Raw genomic sequence first — 27,386 nt, forward strand, 5'->3', positions numbered from 1 at the left:
ATATTTCAGCCAATTCGTATAAGAATTGCGCCCATTGGGGCTCACGAAGTAAAATAGAGAGAACGATTTATATGGGACCTGTATCGGGCTATATACCGATTCAGAACATAATAAACACGTTTGTTGATGGTCATGAGAGGATCCATCGTACAAAATTTCAGGCATATCGGATAATAATTGCGACCTCTAGGGGTCAAGAAGTCAAGATCCCAGATCGGTTTATATGGCAGCTATATCAGGTTATGAACCGATTTGAACCTTATTTGACACAGTTGTTGAAAGTAAAAATAAAATACGTCATGCAAAATTTCAGCCAAATCGGATAGGAATTGCGCCCTCTAGAAGCTCAAGAAGTCAAATCCCCAGATCTGTTTATATGACAGCTATATCAGGTTATGGACCGATTTCAACCATACAAGGCACAGTTGTTGGATATTATGACGAAATACTTCGTGCAAAAACTCATTCAAATCGGATAAGAATTGTGCCCTCTAGAGGCTCAAGAAGTCAAGACCCAAGATCGGTTTATATGGCAGCTATATCAGGTTATAAACCGATTTAAACCATACTTGGCACAGTTGTTGGGTATCATAACAAAACACGTCGTGCGAAATTCCATTCCAATCAGATAAGAATTGCGCCTTCTAGAGGCTCAAGAAGTCAAGACCCAAGATCGGTTTATATGGCAGCTATATCAGGTTATGGATCGATTTGAACCATACTTGGCACAGTTGTTGGATATCATAACAAAACACGTCGTGCAAAATTTCATTCTGATCGGATAAGAATTGCGCACGCTAGAGGCTCAAGAAGTCAAGACCCAAGATCGGTTTATATGGCAGCTATAGCAGGTTATGGACCGATTTGAACTATACTTTGCACAGTTGTTGGATGTCATAACAAAACACGTGGTGCAAAATTTCATTCCAATCGGATAAGAATTGCGCACTCTAGAGGCTCAAGAAATCAAGACCCAAGATCGGTTTATATGGCAGCTATATCAAAACATGGACCGATATTGCCCATTTACAATACCAACCGACCTACACTAATAAGAAGTATTTGTGCAAAATTTCAAGCGGCTAGCTTTACTCCTTCGGAAGTTAGCGTGCTTTCGACAGACAGACGGACGGACGGACGGACGGACATGGCTAGATCGATATAAAATGTCGCGACGATCAAGAATATATATACTTTATGGGGTCTCAGGCGAATATTTCGAGCAGTTACAAACAGAATGCCGATATTAGTATACCCCCCATCTTATGGTGGAGGGTATAATAAAGAATGAATCTTTTCTCTGGCGGTAGGCAGTTTCGACTTTGTCTCTTAACTACCTCCCACCTCCCTTTTAAAGTGAGAGTTGAATGGTAAATCCACGTGAGTAGCAACTCGAACATGACTTGTAATCGAGTTTCCAATTTTTTCTTCATGGTGGTTAGAGAATGTAATACTTCTTTTGTGTATGATGATTAGCTTGGCTTTGGTAGGATTGAAACGTAATGTGTATTTGACATCCCAACAATATACAAAGTTCTAGTCATTATTTATATCAGAAATACTGGTTTGGACTTCAGTTTGACGCTGAAAAACAGTGAAATCCGTTACATGTAAGAATCAAATGTATGCTGACATGACCAGTTATCGCTACAATATAAGGACTGAGATCTTTGAATAAAGTATCTGCAGTCTGCAATCCCAGTCACTTTGACAATTAAGTTTGTTGTTGAAAGGGGTAAACACGTATGCCTCCAATATCCACCTGTTGAACCAACCGTGGCTTAATTATCGCATATGTGAACGAGTATTTAAGCCATGTGATGATAATTTTAAAAAATTTTCTTCAAAATGAATATAAAAGTGATTAAATTTATATGCAATTTCTTTCGATACGAAAGCTTACTCGATTACGCACATATGTATGTCGTAATTCGGTCCCAGATCGTATCCGCTAATTCGGGAGATTCTTCAACAAATTGCCATACTTACCTCTTTCATGGTGTCCTCACTGCCTGTGCAGAAATTTTTACTCACATTTAATCTCTCAGCGATTGACGTTTTCAAGTTCAGAGTGGCCCAAATAAGCTGGATCGTTCACAGCCCCTATTTTGTGGACATCTGTCAATTGCCCCGCAGAGTCATACCATCAAATTTCGGTTTCTCCGAATGTTTCAAGGGGTATTTGGGTAGCTGGGGGAAATGAAGTATATAAATGGCGTGGTAACAACATGTTTGTACTAAAATCCCTTTGTACATGGGCGGCATGTTCGTTGGTGACAAATCACCTCGAGTTTCGTTCCACCAATTAGTAACAATTGCACATTATGAAACTAACATTGTTATTAAAATAATTGGTAATTGTGCTATTTGAAACCGATTGTGGTGAGGTGAATAGGAGAAGGGCACATTCAGACATTCACACGATATCCAATTGAATTATGCAATGGTTGCGATTGAATTGTGAAAACTAAAATCTGCGAATTACTCATGATGCAATATCGGCAAAAATGTTATCATTGAAAAGTTTTACAAATTTGCTAATAGTAACACCAGTTCGAAGCCAGAGTGGAATGCAATAAGCAGTCAGTTTACATTACGACCTTGGTGTTTTTTCCAGAAGAGACGTTTTGTTACTTAAATACAATAGAGAGTAACTTGTTTTTTCATACAAATGTTTGTCAGTTTATATACAAAATGTTAGGATTTTATTTTCAGGAAATAATCGTGGAGCATTTGGTTGAATGGAAACATTTTTATTCACTAGAACATTTAAGTTTGATTTTAAAGATGTACTTTGTCAGAGTTTAAATTTTGTACAAACAGTATATTTAAACTTATTATTGGACGTATAAAGATATCTTCGCGAAATATGTTATATGGTTATAGCTGTGGTGTTTTCCTGAGTAGGTGCAAAATTTCAGGGTCCTAGAAGGCCCGGGGCCGATTGGTGGGCTTTCAATGTTGGTCATTTCGGCCCTACAAAATTTTGTTCGGACTACCAGAAGCGCACTGATGGTCCGATTTTCAAAATTTTTTATTTACTGGAAAGTGCACAAAACCCTACAAAAATATGCTGTTGTGTGCGGGATATCTTTATAGTGTCCAAGAAATTCGTCGAACAATTTCTTTTTTTAATTTTTGCACAGGCTGGTATCTTAGTTGTAATCGATTTAAAAATGTTCAGCTTATGTGGATAGCCACCAAAAAGTTTCAGTGGAATTCAGGTTAATATATAACATGGTATGGAATGTGGGAATGGGAATGGGATTGGGTATAATACGCTAAATTGAAAGCTTTAGGAAAAATTTTCTTTATAGAGTCGAAGCAATGAAATTATCTTTTTTTTAATAAGCCAAAATTAGCATTTTTCACAATTTTTGATTTGTAACTTTTGATTGAAGAATCAAACCTTAGCATATAATGCGGCAAAAAGATAAATTTTTTCAGCTATTCAAATAAGTTGAAAATTCAATAAAGTAGAAAGAGTCATATGAAGAAACTAAACACAAAGAGGCATTCTACAGTTTCTTTATAGGACGGATTTCAGCAATTTTTTTTAATTTAATGTACAAATTGCTTAGTTAAACCTAATTTTTATTTTTTTTTTCACTGTACACCCATATATGTATATACACACATATTGTCAGTAAAATAAATTTACGTACACAACATATATACAACCAAATGCTTGCTCTTTGTGTTTAGTTTCTTCATATGACTCTTTCTACTTTATTGAATTTCATATGCATCCAGTCAATACGTATAGAACAAGTTCAGATGTCAATCTTATTTACACCCTAATATCAGTGAAAGCGAGAAAAACTAGAAAAAAAAACAAACAAAAAAGTTTACGTGCACACCCACTTCTCAATACGTTTTCGCTACTTGCAGTACTTTTGGGGAATTTGGGGATTTATGATAAGCTCAAAAATCCATTTAAAATGGTTTGTTAAACCCATTAATAAATTATTTGAAAGTTGCCCTTTCTTTTAAGCAACTTTTTTTGCTGTTTTAATTAAGGTGAATAATTGGCATGTTTCACATGAATAAAAAAAACAGAGTATTATAAACAAATTAATTTACATACATATTTAAAATTGATCGTAACAAATAGCTAATTAGAATTTTGCGTACAATGACACCAAACCTAGATCCTCATATATTCTTTTCCGTCCTCAGCGCCGTTTTTCAAGTCAATGTTATCTCTTACGTATTAAAATGCGATAATATTGATAATATTTATACACGAAGGCATTCTACAATTTCGTTTGGTATTTATCCATTCTATATGTTCACATTCTATTTTTTCCGCTTTTCAAAATTTTGCCATAACGTTTTTGACAATATTTTTTTTTACTTTAACATTATAATTAAATAAATTATACCTTAATATAATAGGTATACATTTGTTTTATGTAAGATTTTTTTGAAAATGCCCACCCAATATTGGAAAACAAAGGAAAATTTAAATAAAAAACAACGACCTTGAGTTTGAAGTAAAATAACTATTTGAATAAATAAATAATTTTTTAATGGAGACATAAAAAGAACTGCACTTTCTATTTTTCTTGAAATTTTTTTGTCTAGCCACGAACTTTGTGTCTGTGTATGATAGAAGCGAGACATATATTTGACTCATTCTCACTTCTTTTTACATTACATATTTATACTATTAAATAACAAATTAATTCGTACAATTAAAAATATGGTCAACGTATGACTTGTCTACCAATCACTTGGCGTGATAAAAAAGAAAATCGTATTTATATGTAAAAAATTATTGAAGCAATTAACACATGATTTGGAAAGTTTTATTTATAAGTCAATACCATTTTTAATTGGTCAAATTTAGGTGTGCATTTTTGTCTGAGTACCTTAATACTTAAAAATTATTTTCCTTATTTTTTTTTTAAGTAAACTTGAGCAATAGGATCATCATAATAAAATATTTAAGTTTCGCGAACATACTTTACTCTGAATAGCTTAGTGCAGTTTTTATTTTTCAGCGTAATACGATTTCGTTTTGCTATTGACATTGACATTTTCAATGCATAGTTGAACCTTTTGTTTGGTATCAATCATTTCCACGTTAACTGTTAATGCCCGAAATTTCGGCCAAAGCATTTATTGTTCGGCGATAATCTCGACATTTCAATCTGCATGCATAGGTGAATGAGTGCGAGTGCTTATTACATTGCCATGCCTTTCTGTTTAAGTACCATTAGCTTTTTTATGTTCGAAAAGCAAACCCCAAAGCGCTCGTGGTGAGAAGCCAAGGCAATCTTACAACGCCAAGCTTGAATATGCCAGCTAACGAAGGTCATAATCAATTCTTAACTTTAAATTCGAAATGATTTAATTAATAATCACATTAGGCATGTTTTTATAATGACCTCTTTATTTGTGCGAACAAATTGAAAAGGGACTAACGGTTTATTTTTCATTTATGATTTGAATAAAGGAATTGCAGCATATCCTTTTATAAAATATTACAATATAAACAGCCAGAAGTAAGCATTCAAAGCATTTCATGAGGTGTACATGAAAAATGATGACAAAATGTGTGAAAATATTGTTTATTTCATTGCGTAGAAATTTGACACTCATTAAATGCGTGATGACTACCGCTGGCACGTTTTTTTTTTATTAATTGGGCCTTATCAATGGGGCTGTAGATCTGAGGCTCAAAACTCTTTCTATGAAAACACAAAATGCAAAGTTTTTTATACCCACCACCGAATGATTTGAATATATTTATTTTGTCATTTCGTTTGCAACACATCGAAATATCTATTTCTGACCCTATAAAGTATATATATTCTTGATCGTCGTAAAAATCTAAGACGATCTAGCCATGTCCGTCCGTCTGTCTGTTGCAATCACGCTGCAGTCTTTAAAAATGAAGATATTGAGCTGCAACTTTGCACAGGTTCTTTCTTTGCCCATAGGCAGGTTAAGTTCGAAGATGGGCTATATCGGACTCTACCTTGATATAGCCCCCATATAGACCAATCTGCCGATTTAAGATCTTAGGCCCATAAGAGCCACATTTATTATCCGATTTTGGTGAAATACGAGACAGTGAGTTATGTAAGGCCACTCGGTATCCTTCTACAATTTGGCTCAGATCGTTCATTTAGACCAATCTCTCGATTTAAGGTCTTGACCCCATAAAAGGCATATTTATTGTCCGATTTCGCTGAAATTTGACACAGTGAGTTGTGTAGGACTCCTTGATATCCTTTTTTAAGACGGCACAGATCGCTCCAGATTTGGATATAGCTGTCATATAGACCGATCTCTCGATTTAAAGTCTAGGCTCCATAAAAGGCGTATTTATTTTCAGATTTCGCTGAAATTTGACACAGTGACTTATGTTAGGTTTTTGAAATCCGTGTCCTATTTGATTCAGATCGGTCTATATTTGGGTATAGCTGCCAAAAAGACCAAAATTAAACAGTGACTTGTATTTATTAGACCACTCAATGTCCGTGCCGAATTTGGTCCAAATCGGATCATATTTCGATACAGTTGCTATGGGTGCATAAATAATGGATTTTTCACCGGATTATGACGAAAGTTGGTTTACATATTTACTAGAGGTGGTGGGTATTTAAAGTTCGGCCCGGCCGAGCCGCGGTCTACAGGTTGCGAATAGTAGAATGTTCCTTACAACCAATGGTTATCACACTTCCACGGCGAGCTTGCTCGCCAATGTGGCTGTAGACCTGAAGCTCGATAATCTTTCTATGAAATCACAAAAAAGCTATCAACATGTTTTCATATGAAAGGAACAATGAGAAACGAAAGATGATTTTCATTATTTCAAAGAGTAGATGATTCTTATTCAGTATAACCTTGATATATAAATATATTCAAAAATATTATCATATGAAAAATAGTTTTCCATTATTTTTTTTTCGGGTGAAAGTGCAGATTTATAGTGGTTGCTTAGAGCCGCGGTTTACAGGTTGCGAATAGTAGAATGCTCCCTACAACCAATGGTTATCACACTTCCACGGCGAGCTTGCTCACCTATAGGAGCTTAAAGAGGATCGTTACATCCAAAAATATGTAGCTACTACAACAACAACAAAGAATTGAACCCCTGGTAATTCCACCTTACTCCAGATTTTCACCCTTCTAAAGGAAGTTAGCTCAACTAAAATAGGAAGAAACCTCACAGAAACGTTTAATACCTCAGCACGTTTCAGACAAGTAAACAGCATATCGAGTGATCTATTTAATATCGTGCTTAAGAAGATTACTCTAGATGCATGTATGAATAGGCATGATACACTATTCGCAAAAGAACTCCTGTTGGTCGCCTTTTCCGAGGACATCGATATTATGGGCCAGTCATCGAGAGCAGCCAATGTGTGTCTGGCAGTCAATGGGATAAAACAAGGTTGTTGGTATCCCAATGAAACGAGAGATATCAATTTTGAAATAAGACGAAGAATAGTAATGGCTGGTAAATGCCAGATGGTGGCCACTGTGGCGCATAGGTTCGCATGTCCGCCTATGACGCCCAAAATCCTGGGTTCCCGGCGTGAACATCAGATTAATTTTCAGCGGTGGTTATCCCAGATTAATTTTCAGCGGTGGTTATCCCTTTACAAATGCTGGCTATATTTGTGAGGTATCCTGCCATGTGGTGTCGCTATGTGGCATGCCGTTTGGATTCGGCATACAAAAGGAGGCCCTATTTCATGGAGCTTAAAACTTTAATCGGACTGCACTCATTAATATGAGAGAACTAGATGTGTGCACGTGAGTGGTCTTGCAACAAGTAAATTACGCGTGAGTCACGCGATTTGTGGGTGAGATTCAAATCTAATCACGTGATCGAGCGTTAACGTGACTGAATTAAAATTGTTCATGCGTAAGTGTGATTCACGACTCTCAACGCTAATCATGACACACGAAATATCGCGACCCATAACAAAATCGCCACTTAGGGTTGGTTTTTATTCTGTGACTGAAAAGTGGCTAAAATTTCGAGAGCGAAATTTCACACAATCATTGTTTTCGTTTCCATATGAAATCCCGTTTTTTATCTGCTCTTATTATTTTTTGCTTTATTTTTTCGGAAATTATTACAAAAAAAAAAAACATTAAACCAATAAAACAAACAGAAAGGATGCCGGCAATGGTAGCTATAATGATTTCAAGCGTTGCTAATATAATTTTTTCTATTTTCCTTACTATAAGCAGAGTAGTACTTTTTTGCCTATTATTCGCTTCATGGACAAAAATTTTTTCAACCGTGATTCACAAGTTTTTCGTTCGTCGTGATTTTTTGTGAGTCATGCGTGAGTAAAAATTTATTTCTCGTGAGCGCGCGTGAACGTGAGTCGACATAAAAAAGTCGCGCATGAATATTTTTTTGTCTCGTGAGCGTGAGTGAAAAATCACTCACGTGCACATCTCTAGAGAGAAGTATTCCCTGTTCCTTAATGGAATGTTGGGAGCAATTCTTATCCGATTTTGCTGAAATTTTGCACGTGGTGTTTTGGTTTCACTTCCAATAACTGTGCTAAGTATGGCTCAAATCGGTTTATAACCTGATATAGCTGCCTTATAAACTGATCTTGGGTCTTGATTACTTGAGCCACTAGAGGACGCAATTCTCATCCGGTTTGGCTGAAATGTAGCATGAACTGTTTTGTTATGTTATGTTTTAAATCGGTTTATAACCTAATATAGCTGTCATAAACCATAAACCAATCTTGGATCTTGACTTCTTGAGCCGCTGGAGGGCGCAATTCTTATCCGATTTGGCTGAAATTTAGCATGAAGTATTTTGTTATGACTTCCAATGACTGCGAATAATATGGATCAAATCGGTACATAACCTGATGTAGCTGCCATATAAACCGGCCTGGGATCTTGACTTCTTAAGCCTCTAGAGGGCGCAATTCTTATCCGATTTTGCTGAAATTTTGTACAACGGCTTCGCCCATGACCTTCAAGATACGTGCCCAATTTGGTCTTAATCGATCTATGGCCTCATACAGCTCCCACATAAACCGATCTCCCGATTATGCTTATTGATCACCTAAAAGGCACAATTCTTAACCGAATGGACTGTGATATAACCCAATGACTTTTAATATGGTCTTCAACATTCAATTCACTTATGGTACGAATCGGACTATAACTTGGTATATCTCCAATAGCATAACAATTCTTATCCATTATTCTTTGTTTGCCTGAAAAGAGATACCGCGCAAATAACTCGACAAATGCGATCCATGGTGGAGGATATATAAGATTCGGCCTGGCCGAACTTTGTACGATTTGAGAGCGTCGGTACTATTTAAGAGCGTTAATCGAGGATAGGACTTTTCTGCATACAAAGTAAGTAAGAAATTCCTCTTTCTCACTTAGTTTACTTTTAATACAAAAAATTTTTGAGCACTTTTTGATTCATATTCTTCCACTTAAATACAAGCTGAGACCCTTCCAAAAATGTATCATTTGCAGTAGAAAACTATCCGTCTTAAAACTTTGAACCTCGCACAAAGATTTGTTTGAGGAATGCTCACTCCTCCAATGCATCTGAGTTGAACTTTGAACTTTTTTTCACATCGATCTGTGTTGAAATCAGTGTTTGAAAGTCATTGTGTTTGTTATCTAATAGTTAAAGCGGAATTGGAATGGAATCCTTTGAAATAATATTTACAATAATTCTCAGAAGTTTAAACGTGCTTGACATTTTTTAATGTAGACCTCATATGCATGGAATCTATCAACTGTTGAACACAACACCACAATATTTGTGACAGGGGTGCCAACGATTGATAAACCCACAACATCTGCAAGTAACGGTCAATTCAAATTGAGTATAAGTGAACAGCAATGCTTCACACTGAAAGTTACTATCAGCATTCGTCGAGGCCATAAAAGTAGAATTGGACAGAACAAAACTAGTCTACTAATTGATTTCCATTATCGCCGTTCAAAGCAACTTCGGTGTAATAAGGTTTCCTTCATTGTTGTCTATGATTTATAAAATTTAACGAACATAAATGTGTACTTATACATGGGTTCGTGTGTGTGTGTATGAAGTTTACTTCAAATAATAGTTTTTGCATTTGTGCGTACACATGTAGGTGGGGTACTCATTTCACAGACGTCTTTTATCCCGTTCCGCTTTATCAGGGCGGTGTTCGGAAAATTTCCAAGGCCGGAAACGCTGAATGTCCCGTAGGCGTGACGGCATGTAGGCGAAAAACGTTTGTCGCGGTGGACCTGGACCCGAACACAAATAACCCCGCATCGCAAACCAGTACGTTCGGCTTTGCTTCATGATGGCATTGTCCAGGCGACGCCAGAATCGTTCTTTAATATGTTTTATCTAGAACAAAAGAATGTACGATAAGTTAGCATCGAATAACGGGAAATTTTCAAAAATAAACATTTGGGTTCATTTATGTGCAACCAACAACTATAAACATCCAAATATTTTCATACACATAATATAATCCAAAGAGTCTAATCCTTATCAAAGAGTCGAAGTCCAAAAAAATCTCTAGCAACGAATCCAATAAAGAAAATGAGCAAAATGCAATTTACCGACCTAAAAATTTTATAAATTTAATTCACATCTGCAATTTTGTAAGCAGCAGAAAGAAAAGAGCGTTGAGAGTTACGTCGTCAAAATTATCCAAACGCTTGACTCTTTGTTTAGATTAGGACTCTTGAGGTGGAGTTACACACTACGCCCAAAATCCCAAAAAAGCAACGCGCAAAAGTTAAACAATTTCAACTTTGACGCCTAAAAACGCTACTTCACGTATGACCCTCGAGTTGAATTGTCAAAGCGCGAAGCTTTTGTTGGACTTGTTTGTGGAGTTGAAAGGAGGTCATTCTAAGCTATTTCTGAGGGAAAGTCAGAATGGCTTTCGGTATAATTATGCAGAATAGGTGACAGAGTGTGTAGTGCATGTGGAAAGATGATTAGACGTTGGAACATTTCGTTTGTCAATCCCTGGTTTTCGCGGCTAACAGACTTCGGAACTTAGGTGCGAATACGTATCCACCACCAACTTAAGAGCAAGAATAGAGAACCATAAGTGATTTTGTGAGCAGCGCGGAAAGTTTTTTTGGAGTAACTTTTTTGTATTTGGAGCGCACAACAAGCCGTTTGCTGGCTTAGGTGTCTGCAAGTAGTGGCATGGAAGGATTATGAGTCGCACTCTCTTTTCAATCTAACCTACACTGCCGCTCACTTGAAGGTTGTTTGACACTTTGCTGTAATTTTTTACATTTGTTTGCCCTCTTTATATGGATCATTCACAAACAAGTTGGGGTCGTAGAAATGACCAGTTATTGTGAACCGTCACTTTTTATTTTAATGCCTAATTTGTTAGTTTTTAGTTCATTTAATCTGCTTTCGATATTACTTTAATATTAAATATGAAATAACCGTGTGGTCTTTCGAATGAAAACGACAATGAAAGCATTTTTTCATTTCATATTTTCATAGAAAGAGAATTGAAATTAAAAAATTCGTTCTTGTTGAACTTTATCAGTTCCGTTTCTTCTAAGTTATAGTTATGAAAAAATTACATTATTTATTTCGATTTGGAAAATTATTAGAATTTGGAGGGACTGATTTATTTATTGTATATACATACATATTATGCAATATCCACATGGTACCACTTACCAAATGTCTCAGTCATATATATTTTGTTTGAAGTTTTTTGGCCATAAAACCAAAATTGTTGACTTTCGATTCAGAACTGATGTACGATGTGCAGCCGAACTTAACATGTACATGTTTACATTAAAAACTCAGGGCAAGTCAATTGTTTTTTTTTTTTTTTTGCCGTGGTAGTCACAGACATATGGGCACTTACTTACATTCTTACTGAAATGTATGAATTTCTCTTCGGATCAATGATCTTAGTAAAATTTAATTGCATTTATCGAACCGTCTTTTAAAATTTAAAAACTCGGGAATTGTTGAAAACAAATGAAATATTGAATTAAAAAACATTCTAGAATATAACGTGACGACTAAAGACCTTGTTAATGGTCTCGCAAATATAGAAAACGTGTCAGGTGTTTTGCTTTGCTTCATATTTTCATAGAATGAGAATTGAAAGTAAAAAAATTCGTTCTTGTTGAACTTTATCAGTTCAGTTTCTTCTAAGTTATAGTTATGAAAAAATTACATTATTTATTTCGATTTGGAAAATTATTAGAATTTGAAGGGACTGATTTATTTATATACATAAATATTATGTAATATCCACATGGTACCACTTACCAAATGTCTCAGTCATATATATTTTGTTTGAAGTTTTTTGGCCATAAAACCAAAATTGTTGACTTTCGATTCAGAACTGATGTACGATGTGCAGCCGAACTTAACATGTACATGTTTACATTAAAAACTCAGGGCAAGTCAATTGTTTTTTTTTTTTGCCGTGGTAGTCACAGACATATGGGCACTTACTTACATTCTTACTGAAATGTATGAATTTCTCTTCGGATCAATGATCTTAGTAAAATTTAATTGCATTTATCGAACCGTCTTTTAAAATTTAAAAACTCGGGAATTGTTGAAAACAAATTAAATATTGAATTAAAAAACATTCTAGAATATAACGTGACGACTAAAGACCTTGTTAATGGTCTCGCAAATATAGAAAACGTGTCAGGTGTTTTGATTTGCTTCATATTTTCATAGAATGAGAATTGAAATTAAAAAAAATTCGTTCTTGTTGAACCTTACCAGTTCCGTTTCTTCTAAGTTATAGTTATGAAAAAATTACATTATTTATTTCGATTTGGAAAATTATTAAGAAGACCTTGTTAATGGTCTCGCAAATATAGAAAACGTGTCAGGTGTTTTGCTTTGCTTCATATTTTCATAGAATGAGAATTGAAATTAAAAAAAATTCGTTCTTGTTGAACTTTATCAGTTCCGTTTCTTCTAAGTTATAGTTATAAAAAAATTACATTATTTATTTCGATTTGGAAAATTATTAGAATTTGGAGGGACTGATTTATTTATTGTATATACATACATATTATGCAATATCCACATGGTACCACTTACCAAATGTCTCAGTCATATATATTTTGTTTGAAGTTTTTTGGCCATAAAACCAAAATTGTTGACTTTCGATTCAGAACTGATGTACGATGTGCAGCCGAACTTAACATGTACTTGTTTACATTAAAAACTCAGGGCAAGTCAATTGTTTTTTTTTGCCGTGGTAGTCACAGACATATGGGCATTTACTTACATTCTTACTGAAATGTATGAATTTCTCTTCGGATCAATGATCTTAGTAAAATTTAATTGCATTTATCGAACCGTCTTTTAAAATTTAAAAATTCGGGAATTGTTGAAAACAAATGAAATATTGAATTAAAAAACATTCTAGAATATAACGTGACGACTAAAGACCTTGTTAATGGTCTCGCAATGTAGAAAAACGTGTCAGGTGTTTTGCTTTGCTTTATGAAAACACATGCAAACGATTACCGAAAGTCTGTCCACCGTAACCGGAAAGTAGGATTTAGTAAAAACAAAATTTTACGTTCCATTTTCGTGCCAGCTGTTAAAATTTGAAGTTTGAACAAATTTCAAAACCAAAAAACGTATATTATTAGAACAGCTATTCCTATGTTGTTAATGGTTTAGGTTGAATGGGTAGCCCATCAAGAAAGGGTGAGTGCACTCGGAGGCCCGTCTGGCCAATTGCTACCCTAGTGAGAAAACGAAATGTGGATGAAAAAGAAAAAGTAAGATATCTGAGAGAACATAAGAAGAAATTACAAGAAGAGAGTCTCCACAGCCTTCCACCATACAATACAGTACAGTTTCGAATAGAATATAAGGCCCAGATCTTTCGCCTCCTTCGAAAACTGCAGGATGATCCCGTCCAAAGGCTGGAGTGTAAAATCCGATAACTTAATATCTCAGAATGAAGAGACCAACCCTGTATTTCCTGGGGTCATCCTCAACTCATTTATTTTAGCTCATTTCGACAGTTTTCCTACGACCTTTCCATAATCTCCGCATATAAAGTAGTAAAACCTAGTCTGCCAATGCGATCATTCTCATGTCATCTCTCTTGAGATTCAACAAAATTTAGTTTATCTCTAGGTTCCAGTGAATGGGCGAGAACACCCCTCCATCGTCGTCCGATCATTATCACGCCATCTCTTTTTGGATCCATTAAAATTTGGTTTATCACAAGGTTCCAGATAATAGGCGAGAACACTCCTCCCTTAGGCACCCCTGTTGTCATCCGCTTTCTGACAACACTATCTCCGAAACTCGGTTGGACCCCTGGCGGTCTAAAGTAGTGACTATCGACCCTATCGCTATCGTTGTAAAATAATCCCTCAATATGCGAATATCATGGCGTACTCCTCCAACTTGCCTTTGACGTATGCATGTTGTGCCCCATTAATGTTCTCCGGCGTCAGTCCCCACTCTTTATTGTTCATAATATTATAATATTGATCATTTTATGTTTTGTATATTTTGGAGGCGAGAACACTCCTCCCTTAGGCACCCCTGTTGTCATCCCCTTTCTGACAACACTATCTCCGAAACTCGGTTGGACCCCTGGCGGTCTAAAGTAGTGACTATCGACCCTATCGCTATCGTTGTAAAATAATCCCTCAATATGCGAATACCATGGCGTACTCCTCCAACTTGCCTTTGACGTATGCATGTTGTGCCCCATTAATGTTCTCCGGCGTCAGTCCCCACTATTTATTGTTCATAATATTATAATATTGATCATTTTATGTTTTGTATATTTGGAGCCCACAGTAGCGCAGAGGTTAGCATGTCCGCCTGAACGCCTGGGTTCAAAACCTGGCGAGACTATCAGAAGAAATTTTCAGCGGTGGTAAGTTTGCACCAGTTCCATAGAGGAATGTTGATGGGCAACATTCGCAATATTTTGTAGTAAGCAAAATTGCTTCTTTATATTTACGATACATTCATTCCATATATACGGTATGTTTACGAGAGCATAACCAGCCCTTAATGTACATTAAAGACAAAATAATCTAACTAGAGGATATTCACCTTCATTAAGTTGTAATATAGCTAATCTTCGGGTCTCTTGAAGGTTCCTTATTCATGTTTGGCATAACCGATCTCCCTGTGCCACTCAGGGGGTTCCTTCATCAGAGGGCGGCTTACTTCATCCGCCAGCATAGTAGCCGAATGAACAGCCCTAAGGAGTGGGAGCCTTTAAATCGGCCATTTTCAAATTTGAATAGGAGCAATTAGAGGCGGTGTAATGCTATGGCGCACTGTAATCACAATGCAATTTATATGGCAATTATCTGCCTTTTCTATTTTGGTTGCTACTTTTTCTATCAGTTTACTCCAAACTTTCCCATGCACAGAATTACACCGCCGTGGTTAATGGCTCAACAGCATTATGCATCGTCGCCATCGTATTCAAATTTGAAGATTGATAATTTAAACGCCTCAATTCCTAAAGGCAGTTCATTACCATGTTGTTGGATGAAGTACGCCGACTTTTGATGAATGGATCCCCCTGTATGACAAAGAGATTTTTTTAATTTTCTCCGGGAATACGGGAATGAAAAATAGGGCAATTTTGATTTGGATTTTAAAACTTTATTTAAAAAATTAAAAAAAAATCCTTTTAAGAAATTTAAAAAGAAAATTCTTTGAGAAATTAAAAAAAAGTAGGACAAACTAGCAATATCTTCAAAAAACTCTAGTGTACAAGAAGTCGCAATAGAATAAATAAGTCCAAACCAACACTAGTTTCAATGAGGGTAAACATATGAAGTCAATCAAAGTAGTGAAAGTATTAAGTAAACCGACATTTATTAGGATATAATTGGCAAAGTCTTTTTGTTTTTGTATCCAATTATGAAATGTGGTATGTTTTATGGCCGACCAACATAATTAAGAAATACATTTTTGTTTTATTCCGTCCTTTCAATAGTAGAATGTTATGAACAGAGCAATGAACAATTTTATTCCCGTTTTCCCGGGATTGTAAAAAGCCGGGAAATGCAAAACCCTAGCTATATTACATCTTAATTGACCCGAAGATTAGCTATACTAAATCTTAATAGAGGTGAATTTTCCCTTGTCAAATCACGTGGTTGGGAATTTTTAATTTAACTTGGTTTGCCTTTACTGCACTTTAGTTGTAACGAAATATTTTAGAATGTATTTTATATTTAATTTGTTATCGTTGTTATGGTTTAAAGAAATATTTATTTATATTAAAAGACATAGAAGCACAGGTCGAATCTTTCGTTCGATCGCCTTCAGGCATGTTTTTCGACCTAGAGGCGAAGTTCATTGACTGAAAAAATCGTTAAAATTTGGATATAGCTCCCATATGTTATTCCGATTTGAACTAATATTGCAATAGTATCGTCATTTGTCAGCCGATTCTCATAAAATTTTGCACGAACTTTTCTCTTGTCATTCTCGATTGGTGAATTTCATCGAAATGGGTTCAGAATTAGATATATGTAGCTCCCATTTATATGTATCGCACAATATCCAAGGAATTTGGTCGGAATCGGTTCAGATCAGGGATTCGGACGCAGCGGAACAGGCCTATTTTAGTTTAAAATACACATAGTTTTGGTTTACGAACTTTTTATTTTGGCGAATTAAAACAAAAATTATTAAATTAAGATGAGATAACTTTAGGGTCAACTTTCACTAAATCGTTAACGAAAATATATTAGAGAACGGACTTGTACCTACGAAGATAATTAAACGAAGTCCGCTTTTTAAAATTCAAATATTGAGCTAAAGTTTGGCACACATTCGTATTTTGTTTATACGCAGGTAAATTTTTTGAGCGAGCTATACGGATTACATTTAGATATAGCTGTCATATAGACCGATCTCCCGTTTTAGGGCCTTAAACCCAACCCAAGCTTTTATTGTCCGGAAATCGCGAGTCATACACATAGAGTCCCCGATATCCGAACCAAAAATGGTGCATATCGAGTCATAATTAGATATAGCTACCATATAGACCCGTATACCGATTTTAGGGACTAGATTTCCCGTGTCCGAACCAAATTTGGTCCAGATCGGACCATACTTTCATATAAATTTGGAACATGGAGTTGCACTAGGCCACCCGATATCCGAACCATGTATGGGTCCATATAAAACCATATTTGGATATAGCTGCCATATGTACCGATCCTAAGATCTGGAACCTTAATCCAAAAAATCATCATTTATAACCAGATTTTTTATATAAACTTCTCGGTACCTGAACCGAATATGATGCATATTTGGACATTAATGTGGATATAGTTGGTTTAAAATAAAATAGGATGATAAATATATTTGTGGTGGCCGAACTTAATGCGTTTTTACGTGTTTTTTTTTTTTTTTTGGTTAGAATTGCTTCCGGTATATGCTTAAGAAGTAAAGTCGGATGATCTGTTTGTATAGGAGCAATAGACACGGATTCAGACCATACTTGACATGGATGTTGGAAGTTAAAGGAGAAATCATTATGCAAAATGTCAGTCAAATCGCTTAGACGCTTAGGAAGTAAAATCGGTATTGCTTCCGGTATATGTTTAAGAAGTAAAGTCGGAATATCTGTTTGTATAGAAGCAATAGACACAGATTCAGATCATACTTGACATGGATGTTGGAAGTTAAAGGAGAAATCATTATGCAAAATGTCAGTCAAATCGCTTAGACGCTTAGGAAGTAAAATCGGTGAACTGTAACTGGTGAATTTCGTAGAAATCGGTGCAGTCTTAGATATTCCTTCCATATAAATTTCGTCCGATTTTCACTTCTGGAGCCAGTGCATTTATTCACCAAGCTTCCCAAAACTTGAGATTACGCATTTCTCAAACCTCAATCGAATTCTATCGAATTTGGTTCAGAATCAGATATAGCTCCCAATTTCCATTTATTGTAAATAAGTTAGGATTATGAGATGTCTTGTGTATTAAGTTTGGGTACTCCATATTTAACTTCTGACAACATAGGATTTTCTATGTTGTCAGCAACAATTTTTGTCTGCATTTAAACAAAAAAGTGGCATTAGATCCATTTTTTACAAATATGCAAATATCGCAAAATGAAATTCTATGATCCTAAGTGGCTTTAGGATCCATTTTTTTACAAATATGCACATATCGCAAAATTATATTCTTTAAAATGAAAGGTTTACTTTGATATGTCGTTGCAATTGTTGGTGACTTATGCATGGCACGAAGAAATGCGTAAATCGTCAGAAGAGATAAGGTTGAACGATCTAAGTTGTTCTACATCCACAGACACTTACCTTTTTTGCCAAATATTTTTTGCAATTATAGTCTACGAATTGATTGTTGCCAAGTCGGTCAGCAGTCGGTGTAGGAAAATCGAAGGACATGCGATCCAGAGCATGGAATATTTTTAGCGAGTATCGATATGAGGTACGCCTATCCTTTGGACTATATACCTTTCCGAAACGTCGTGCTATCCATTCTCGTAACATGGGAAGTTTGTGAGCCTCGGGAAGTTGGGCTAAGACAAATTTTGGATTTCTCCGCATACTCTGAAAGGCTTTTGCAAGCATTTTGTCCAAAACATTTTTATCTTCGGCGTTAACTGGAGGCGGCTGTTTTGAAGCTTCAGATGCGTTCCGATAAACTTGTTCCGATTTGTATTCCTTTAATTTGCTTTTCCATATTTGAGAGGCGCACTCACCGACTCCAATGATCAAATTCGATGCGGCATTCTGAAGCTCATTAAGGTACGAAATGTCCATATCTAATGCTTCAATGAAGGCTATTCTAAGTTTCTGGCTGTCTTCTTTGAGGAAAGCGTTATCCTTCTGGTTGCAATGGAATATTTTTCTGTAGTCAAACTGGTAGGGTTTATTATATGAAGATGCATTGAAAAATGATTGGGAGGGTCCAATAATGTCGACGGCGTGTAAATGTTTTGCCGTAAAGATGGACATTTGCGAAGTCGATTTTCCACTCATTAAAAGATTAACGTGTGTATCATTTAATTGCGAATGCTTTAGATTTTCAAATACTGTTTTTGAAAGATGGACGTCTTTCGCAATAAGGTCATGGATTGACATGTTACATTCATCGCATCCTAGATCTCCATATGGCTCTGTCATTGTGGCGTCCATTAGAACATTGCCGCTGTTGCCGTCTTCACCGGCAGATAAAGCCACTTGGTCACAATTATTAACAATAGTAGATAGTGTAAATTCCTTTCTGATCTTTGCGGTTTGGCTCCGAAATGAAAACAACTGTTTGTCTATCTCGCATTGAAGGTAATCATTGATTCGACAACCCCGTTGCTGAAAATACATAAATATCACATACCTACATAAAGACATGGACGCATTGCAAAATATGTGGAATTTACCTTTGCGATAGCGGCGGCATTGTCGAAGGACCTCTTTAGGCATCTTTCCCGAGTTTTAATTTTAAACTGCCGAATATAACGTTCTTCAATCTGCTTCAGGTTCTTGTGATATGAGCACAACATTCTTAGAGTCCCTGGTTCTAGTTTCGCCGCTCCCAAGTCATCAAATATACTGGCGATAGCATTCCGAATTACAGCGTATGCAACCCTTCGTCCGGCATTAAAGTCATGTTCTGCATACCAGCGATTACATTCATTATGGACGATGTGAATGGGGTCGACGTAAGCCGAATACGTATTAAATTGAACTTTTAAATTCGGAACATCGATGGTCATAGACTTACCACGACGTTGGGGTCTTTTCATTTTCTCAAAGTATGGTAATTTGCAAACCGTGGCACCATTCTTTAACTCATATTTCGACCGCGAATTCCTAGAAAACAACTGAGGCTGCTTTGGGAATGGCTTCGACACAGTTTTGCCACCGCAAACCTTGGGTACAATTTTGTCCAGTTCTCGCAATGTGGTGATCATATCCAAGTGACAAATAGCCGAACATATAAGCTGTTCATTAAGATTGTATTTGCTTTGGTTAGGACTCTTGTAGCACATCTCCATTAGAAACCAAAGGAAGGCCAAGTCATTGCCACGACTAAGCTGTAGTAGGCATTTAAGATCCTTGGACGAAACCATGGGCTCCAAACCTATCATGTGCAAACAATACTTTACTCGATGCGTTGTTCTCTGTTCGATGTCATCATGAATAGCGTTGAAAAGTTGATTGGATCCTTGCAAGTGAAAAATCGACGTTCCTCGAAACCATGGCGCCACATCCTTATTGCGCAAAAAGTCTCTGATAAATAATTTTCGCTTTGCATCTTTCTTCATTGACCCCATTTGCCCTTGCGCAGAATTTTGCCAATTTCGATCCAACTCATCAGAATTTTGGTTCATATTCATCTCTTACGTATATAAAATATAAACTTGAATATTTACATATAAATTTGAAAATGACACAAGGACTGCTTAGGTAGGTTTTTTTTACTTTTTAGGGGTGGCCCTAGTTACCTACCTCAGAACCTTCCTTTAAATGTAGTTATCAAAGTTGTTCCTGATTCACACCGGTAATTTTTATGATTTCCTTTCGAGCTCCCACTTTTATTCGCCCCATGACATCAAATTTCTGTTCTTTGGCACCTGACTCTATAAGTGTAGGCATAATTTACTTTCATCATATGAATTTTCTGACAACAATATTTGCTATTTGATCTCTCCTCAATTAACTGACATTTTTCTCTTTTTTTTATAACTTTTTGAGTGTTGAATTTGAGGCTTCGAGCTAGTATTTAGGTGTGGGAATCGATATTGAGAGGTCTAATGCTAGTAACAACTCGCAACATTTTAACGACTTCGAATGAAAGATGCATTCTTACGAGTGTTTGTTTGTAACTGAAGGGACGGGAATTTAGGAAAACAAAAACACCCAACAAGTCAGAATATGGTAAGGGAACTATTTTAAAAATTTAACTTATTTTTTAAATTGTAAGGGATCTACTTTAAAAAATGTAAAAAAAATTTTTAAACTTCAATAAGGTTTGTATTTGGCCTTATAACACACACATTTATCAAGTATCATCCCTTTGGGTGTTACAAAGAAATAATCTTAGTTATAATATGGTTATAAACTTAGTCAAAATAAACTGCAAATTAAAAAAAAATAATTCTTGCATCCTATTGCGTGGGCCTCTATTCTCATATCGATCAGTGCTGTCCAATCAAATTGTAGCTTAACCCAATATGACCTGACTTTCGAAGTCTAAAGTATTTTTATTGACTTAGAATTTCTTTAATTAAAAAGAAAAAAATATTTTTAAAAATCGTATGTTTTGCTATGACCATTTAGCGCAGAAATGTGGATTTTACAGCTTTTGAAAATAAACTCGTATTGGAGTTGAATGTAGTAGCCCATAGTATTCCCACAAATGTATTTTTTTAGTCAACATTCCATTGAGCAACAGTGCGGATACTTCTCACATCAGTGAGTGTTGTCCGATTCAAGTTCAAGCACCGAATCCGAACGCCGTGGCGAAGTGCTAAACTACTTAGAAGAGAAGTTTTACAAGGCCAAATATATCAAAAATGTCGCCAGTATTAGCGAGAGGATAACCAACACTGAACATTTTTCTTTATTTTCTTACCACCCTTCCACCCTAGCATTCTATGTCACAGGCGGACATCTTACCCTATGAGCCACGGATTTCAAGAATATTTAGAAATGTTTTTTTTTTTAATTGTATCCCAAAACAAGGTTTCCTTTTTCCTTCATGCAGAGAAGTTTCTGATTCTGAGTCATAGGCAGACATCATGCTAACCTATTCGCCACAATGCACTGCTGGCTTATTTGTATACGAAGGTACTACAAAAACATTTCTAATGAAGCCATCGACACCAATGTTAAAAGAAAATTGTCTACAAAATGGAATAGTAGTATTTTTTTTTTGCTAAAACAGCAAACGTTTTGTGCTATTTCAGGAGATAAAAAATAGAAAATAGATTGAAATTTTACTATATTATTAAAAAATATGTATATTGCAACTCATCTTTTAATGAAAGGGGGAAGTAGCGTGCATTTTGTCCAATTTTCTAATTGCTAAATTTTTAACGATCTTAAAAATCAGCAGACAAAAAAAAACTATTAAAATCATATTTATACTTATAAGCAAAAAATTTATGCTTGAAATTGGCAAACATCTTATTAATATATACTAAATGCTTCAATTGTTTTTTCAAAATTCATAACTTATGCATAATTTCACTCAAAAGTTGAAAATTGTTTATTTAATATCAGCAGACAGTGTTTGCTATAGAAGCATCGCATGCTCCACCTTCTATTGGCTTGGTTTTTCCACAATTAATTCCATTTCTACTGTGAATTTTGTTTGGATTTCTTTTGTGCTTATAACATATTCTCCTCGCTTATCGTCTGGGATCTTATTTGGCATTTTCTAAAGTAATAGTCGATGAGAAATATGTAGAAAGTCGTATATTGGAATGTACAACAATTAAAAAATTCAGCGCGTAAGTAAGAAAGTACTTTATAATACTTCATACGAATCGGGTCTTTTGGATTTTTTTTTAAATCATTTATCTCCCAGCTTTTGAAATATAAAATTTTTAGGAACGTGTGCCTAAGAGCACAAAAAACATTTTCATCGAACATAACTTGTAAACAATATACTCTCACTGGTATTTTGGGTATGATTTTAAGATGTTCTTCCACGTGGAAAGTTATTTAAAGTCTACTTCATTTAGTAATAAGTATGCTGAGAAAAGTTTTAAAGTGTTTTTGTTCCAAATTCATTTTGTACAAAGTGTGTGCATGAGCATCAGTTATTTTTCATATCGCCCTTTTTATTATTTTTTTTTTTTCAAGAAATTAAAAATTATTTGATGGTCATTGATAATATGCCAAACTAAATTCGTTAAACGGGTCTAATGCATTCGTTGGTTGTTCCAAATTTCATAACAACAAAACTGAACTCAAAATGCAACTTTGGCCTTGCAGTAGGCTAAAATAGTAAGACTGCTTTAATTGAACACATTCACGGACAAAACGATGAATGCATGGAGCCCAATGAATAGCGAAAGACAAACCACACATGTCCATTTGTGTGTGTGTGTGTTTATGCAAGCTCTTAGGTGCAAGAAGCAGTTTGGTTTATACTTGGGTCATTAGCAAAGCCAAGGTGGTTGGTTGGTAGTTTTTGGCAAAGTTTTTGTGAGTGTTCTCAAGAGCGTCAAAGAGTCTAAGAGAATAATAGAATAACAACTTCCCCCACAAACAGTGTTGCCACTAAAAAGGTCATTTCCCTACCAAATTAGAAGTAAAAATTCTGCTAGGCCGGTTCTAATATACCTACTCCAACCATGGATCGCATTTGTTAATTTCTTTGGAAGTTTCTGTTTGTAAGCAGAAATAAAAAATGGGTAATATCCAGATATTTATAAGGATTATTTTTAAATATTTGCCTAAGCATCTCCTCTTGCAGATTCCATTAAAGTTCTCCAGTTGGATCTATAGTATTTGTTTTTTATTATAGCTATAATAAAATAAAATCAGATAAGCTATTTTTTTACGAAGGTTTTAATTTAGGTAGGTTTGATGTCATGAATGTCCGTGTTCGTGTTTTTTACTTAAAACTCCGTTCAGCTGAAAAATAACTTAACTTGAAAGCCCTTAAAGCCCCCTAGTACTTTGGCCACAAAATTGGTGATGCATCAGAAAACGACTCTGCCAAAGTCCAAACAATCCTATATTTTTTCCAGTCAATATGCCATTAACTGAAATTTGGACAAATAAAATCTAATTCTTTACATTATTTTTCTCCCAAAGAGGAGGAAAAGTTGAGCTACAGCGGTCAAAAAAAGTATTCATCATTCAATGTTTTTTTTTTAATAAGTCTACAAAAGACAATTGGAATAAAAACATATTAAACTAATGATGCAGTCAATATGCCATTAACTGAAATTTGGACAAATAAAATCGAATTCTTTACATTATTTTTCTCCCAAAGAGGAGGAAAAGTTGAGCTATGTATATGACCATGAGAATAAATATCGTTGGTATGGACGTTCTTTTTTTATTACAGAAAAGCAATTCCCAGACTTACAAGCGGGTCAGACGCAGATCACCATTAATAGACGTTTCTGGTTTGGCTAGGGCAAACATCAGTACTAACCTGTGAACCGGCCTTTTGGCCTAGACTGTGGATGAAAGACTTAAACGAAAAAATGTATCTGTGTCCACATTAGCCATTCAAAGAAAGGCTTAAAGTTTCTTCGATGACCTTAACTCTGAAAAGTCATCCCTACTTTGTTTACAATAATAATAGTCGTCGTCGTTTTGACGAAGGACGACTGTCAAGGTTAAGGAAACCAGCCTCTCAAGAGGCGCTAGGAGCAGATGGTTTAGAAGGCACAACTTCACAACATACAGATAACAGCGGGTAATGGACTGTGGATGAAAGACTTAAACGAAAAAATGTATCTGTGTCCACATTAGCCATTCAAAGAAAGGCTTAAAGTTTCTTCGATGACCTTAACTCTGAAAAGTCATCCCTACTTTGTTTACAATAATAATAGTCGTCGTCGTTTTGACGAAGGACGACTGTCAAGGTTAAGGAAACCAGCCTCTCAAGAGGCGCTAGGAGCAGATGGTTTAGAAGGCACAACTTCACAACATACAGATAACAGCGGGTAATGCGGCCCGAGATTTTCAGCTAAAGGCTTTGTATGTAAGACTAAAAAATCTAAAGCAATGAAAAATAGTTGCAAAGAAAATCTTCATTTTATTTGGACTTACATGTATCATACAGTTCAACTCAACCAGTGAAGTAAGTGTTTTAGCGTATGAGCTATTAGAATTTCGATTTACATTCGATTTTTTGACTGATTTTAAACAATCATGCGCCATATTGATTATTTCTCGAATAAAAGATTTAGCCTTCGGTTCTTCTTCTCCCATGGACAATAAAGCAAGTATGTAAGTACGGGTTAACTCGGGCAAATATTGCAATCAAATGAAAGGTATTTGGTAGTAGAGTACGAATCTGATATTAATGCTCAAATTGTTAAGATAATAATAATATTAATACCTCAACAATAATAATATCAAATTTGTTCTGTACTGTCAAAGGTCTTTTATTTAAGCCCCTTACTGTACTTCACATGTTTGTTTGAAGAATGGTCGGCCCCTCGGCACTTGTCCCCAAAATTGGAATATCAGATTCGTATTCTACTCCCAAAGACCTTTTACAGTTTTTGGGATATGTATGGCCTCAAATTTTTATTATACTTATCTGTTAAATAACTTTCATTTAAGACCAATATTGTATCGATTGTTCTACATGGTTTATGGGAAGTAGAGCAGCCCCAGACACTTAATTCCGAATGAGAATACCAAATTCTACTCTTCTCTTTAATCGAGTACCTTTCATATGGGTGCCATATGATATTTGCACGTCCGTTTAGTGGTTTCTTGGGATGTTTGATACCAAGTTAATCGTTGGGAAGCAACCACAATTTCGCTTGAATTGGTGCACCCATTTCCGAGATCTGCCGTTATTGAAAATGAGACTGTGGGGAAGCATCTGCCCTGCTCACTAAGGATATGAGAAATTTAAGAAATTTGAGTCACCAGAGCCCAACCGTATTTGAGTCTACTCGGAAACAAATAACAACACTTTGAATTTATATGTTAAGGCTGGTATTATATTCGTTTTCGCAATATTTTTCGCGCATTATTTTTTTGAGAAAATAGATTTTCAAGCAAAAAAACTTGTTGATTTCGTTCAGTAGGATTTTCCCTCACTACCTATGGTAACATTTTAATAAAAATGTTATTGTATCATTGGCATTTTCGTTCGTAATGTTTCAAAAAACGAACATAGTATCAGCCATTGGATACACTTGTATAAACAATTTTTGAAATGGAATTGAAATAAATTAACGATTGTTTGTGCATACAACAGAATCCTCAAAATCAAAATCCATCCGACTACATTTGGAAGGAAAGGCGCAAAGCGGCAACACTGTCCACAATCAGGTGGTTATATGCTCCCTTAAATTTTCCTCAACTTGAAGTAAAGTTTTTTGAGAGATTCTGAGAGTCAACAAATCTGCACAAAACACATTTCGGAGCATATGCATATGAAATAACGGTTACAAACTTTAAGAAGAGACACTGTAGACGAAGCTTTAAAGCTTTTAATCTGTTGTTTCACTAGCAGCCCCCGAGAAAAAAGAACTGAACAACGCATAAAATTCTAAAACCAATTTGATTTGTTGTACCTAGTCGTGCTTAAACGTCAGTAGTGAACTACCATTCGTTGAGGAAAGACGCGGAGACGGAAATTAAAAATTTGTGTGTTGAGTTGAGTGTAGGCAACGAATCATTGCCGAACGAGTCATTGATTACCATCTTAAACAAATTCGGCTTGAATCGTTTTCGTCTTATCTGTGTTGCTCCCCTACCGTTCTATTCATTCAGTTATTGAAGTGTTGAATGCAAATATTTATTAGCAAATAAAAGCGCCCGTCGTCACTCACTTTTAACGTAGTACATTCAACCAACAGATTACAGTATATTTTATTTGCCAATCATTAGTTGGCCTTTTGTATTCCTTTTAACACACACATACTCACACTCGCAGTAACACACTGAGAGGCACGCACGCACACACACACATTCGTAGTCTCGTAGAAACATGAGCTTTACTCGGCAGTTATCTGAAATGTCGGCTAGTGAATTAAACGAAGCCATTGATGACTCCAATTTCCCCCAGGCGCACATCCTATCACGTGGACGTAACAATAGCGTTTGCTCAACAGGTTCGGCATCGGGTAATGCTTTCTTAATGGATCGTAATTTCTTATCGCAAACGGATGACTTGGCTAACAGTGGAAACGTTGTTGGTGGCGTGGACGGTGCCAATGACACCTTCAACTCACCAAGTGTCCTAAGTAAAACTATAACGAATCGTCCAAAACTTCTTATCAAGACTAACGGTACGATTCCCGAGAACGAATCTATCCAAACTCCAATGACACCAAGGACATCAACAACCCCAGGTATTAACTTTATATTGAAAAAAACTTTACCCTTTGCAATATATCACCCCGTCCCAATAACCACAAAATAAACATTTGCATAATAGGCTTGTTCCGATATGCAATTTGCAAATGGTTAGGATGAAAGTAATCAATAGAAATAATTATTAAAACTACTGGTCACAAAAATTGAACAATGGGACCGCAAAAATACTTCAGCATTTTTGTTTTAAGGCTGGTTCCATGTTCGCTTTTCGCGATATTTTTCACGATTACTTTTTTTTTGTTGATAATTGAGTTTGAAGCAAAAAAACTGACTCATACATTCAGTAAGGCATTACCTCACTACTTATGACAAATTTGTATGATGTTATCC

General features: G+C 35.7%; 2 protein-coding genes across 11 annotated transcripts in view; one reads left to right on the forward strand and one right to left on the reverse strand.

Annotated features, from left to right (window-relative positions):
* LOC106086529 (GTP cyclohydrolase 1) overlaps positions 1-27,386 on the forward strand; it is a 59,485-nt gene that overhangs the window by 17,339 nt on the left and 14,760 nt on the right. Inside the window, exons 1-2 of one of the 9 annotated variants that reach the window (XM_013251236.2) lie at positions 26,267-26,542; positions 26,746-27,031. The exons of 4 other annotated variants lie outside the window; for them this stretch is intronic. In XM_013251236.2, the coding sequence (XP_013106690.1) occupies positions 26,818-27,031 (214 nt within the window). In that variant the 5' untranslated portion in view covers positions 26,267-26,542; positions 26,746-26,817. Of the gene's footprint in view, positions 1-26,265; positions 27,032-27,386 lie in introns of those variants that run through there. 4 more of the 9 variants (XM_013251238.2, XM_013251239.2, XM_013251240.2 and 1 more) reach the window with 4 other exon arrangements.
* Positions 9,945-20,407, reverse strand: LOC106086511 (uncharacterized). 2 transcript variants are annotated; one of them, XM_059368514.1, is made up of 4 exons: positions 19,747-20,407; positions 19,403-19,635; positions 18,318-19,334; positions 9,945-10,363 (listed from the first exon to the last, which is right to left on the reverse strand). In XM_059368514.1, the coding sequence occupies exons 1-4, from the start codon at positions 20,360-20,362 to the stop codon at positions 10,133-10,135; spliced, it is 2,097 nt and encodes a 698-aa protein (XP_059224497.1). In that variant the 5' UTR covers positions 20,363-20,407; the 3' UTR covers positions 9,945-10,132. The 2 variants fall into 2 exon arrangements, with proteins under 2 accessions (XP_059224497.1, XP_059224496.1); XM_059368513.1 differs by having other exon boundaries at positions 19,403-20,407.

The sequence above is a fragment of the Stomoxys calcitrans genome, chromosome 5 (genome assembly GCF_963082655.1).
Source record: "Stomoxys calcitrans chromosome 5, idStoCalc2.1, whole genome shotgun sequence".
Lineage (NCBI taxonomy): Eukaryota > Metazoa > Arthropoda > Insecta > Diptera > Muscidae > Stomoxys > Stomoxys calcitrans.

What these genes read in the sequence shown, in the direction of transcription:
- LOC106086511 (XM_059368513.1), bottom strand. Translation starts at nt 20,362, where the DNA reads ATGAATATGAACCAAAATTCTGATGAGTTGGATCGAAATTGGCAAAAT. An exon ending in ATGCCGCCGCTATCGCAAAG is followed by an intron (nt 19,335 to 19,402) that starts GTAAATTCCACA and finishes ATGTATTTTCAG; the next exon opens with CAACGGGGTTGTCGAATCAA. An exon ending in AAAAATATTTGGCAAAAAAG is followed by an intron (nt 10,364 to 18,317) that starts GTAAGTGTCTGT and finishes CTTTTGTTCTAG; the next exon opens with ATAAAACATATTAAAGAACG.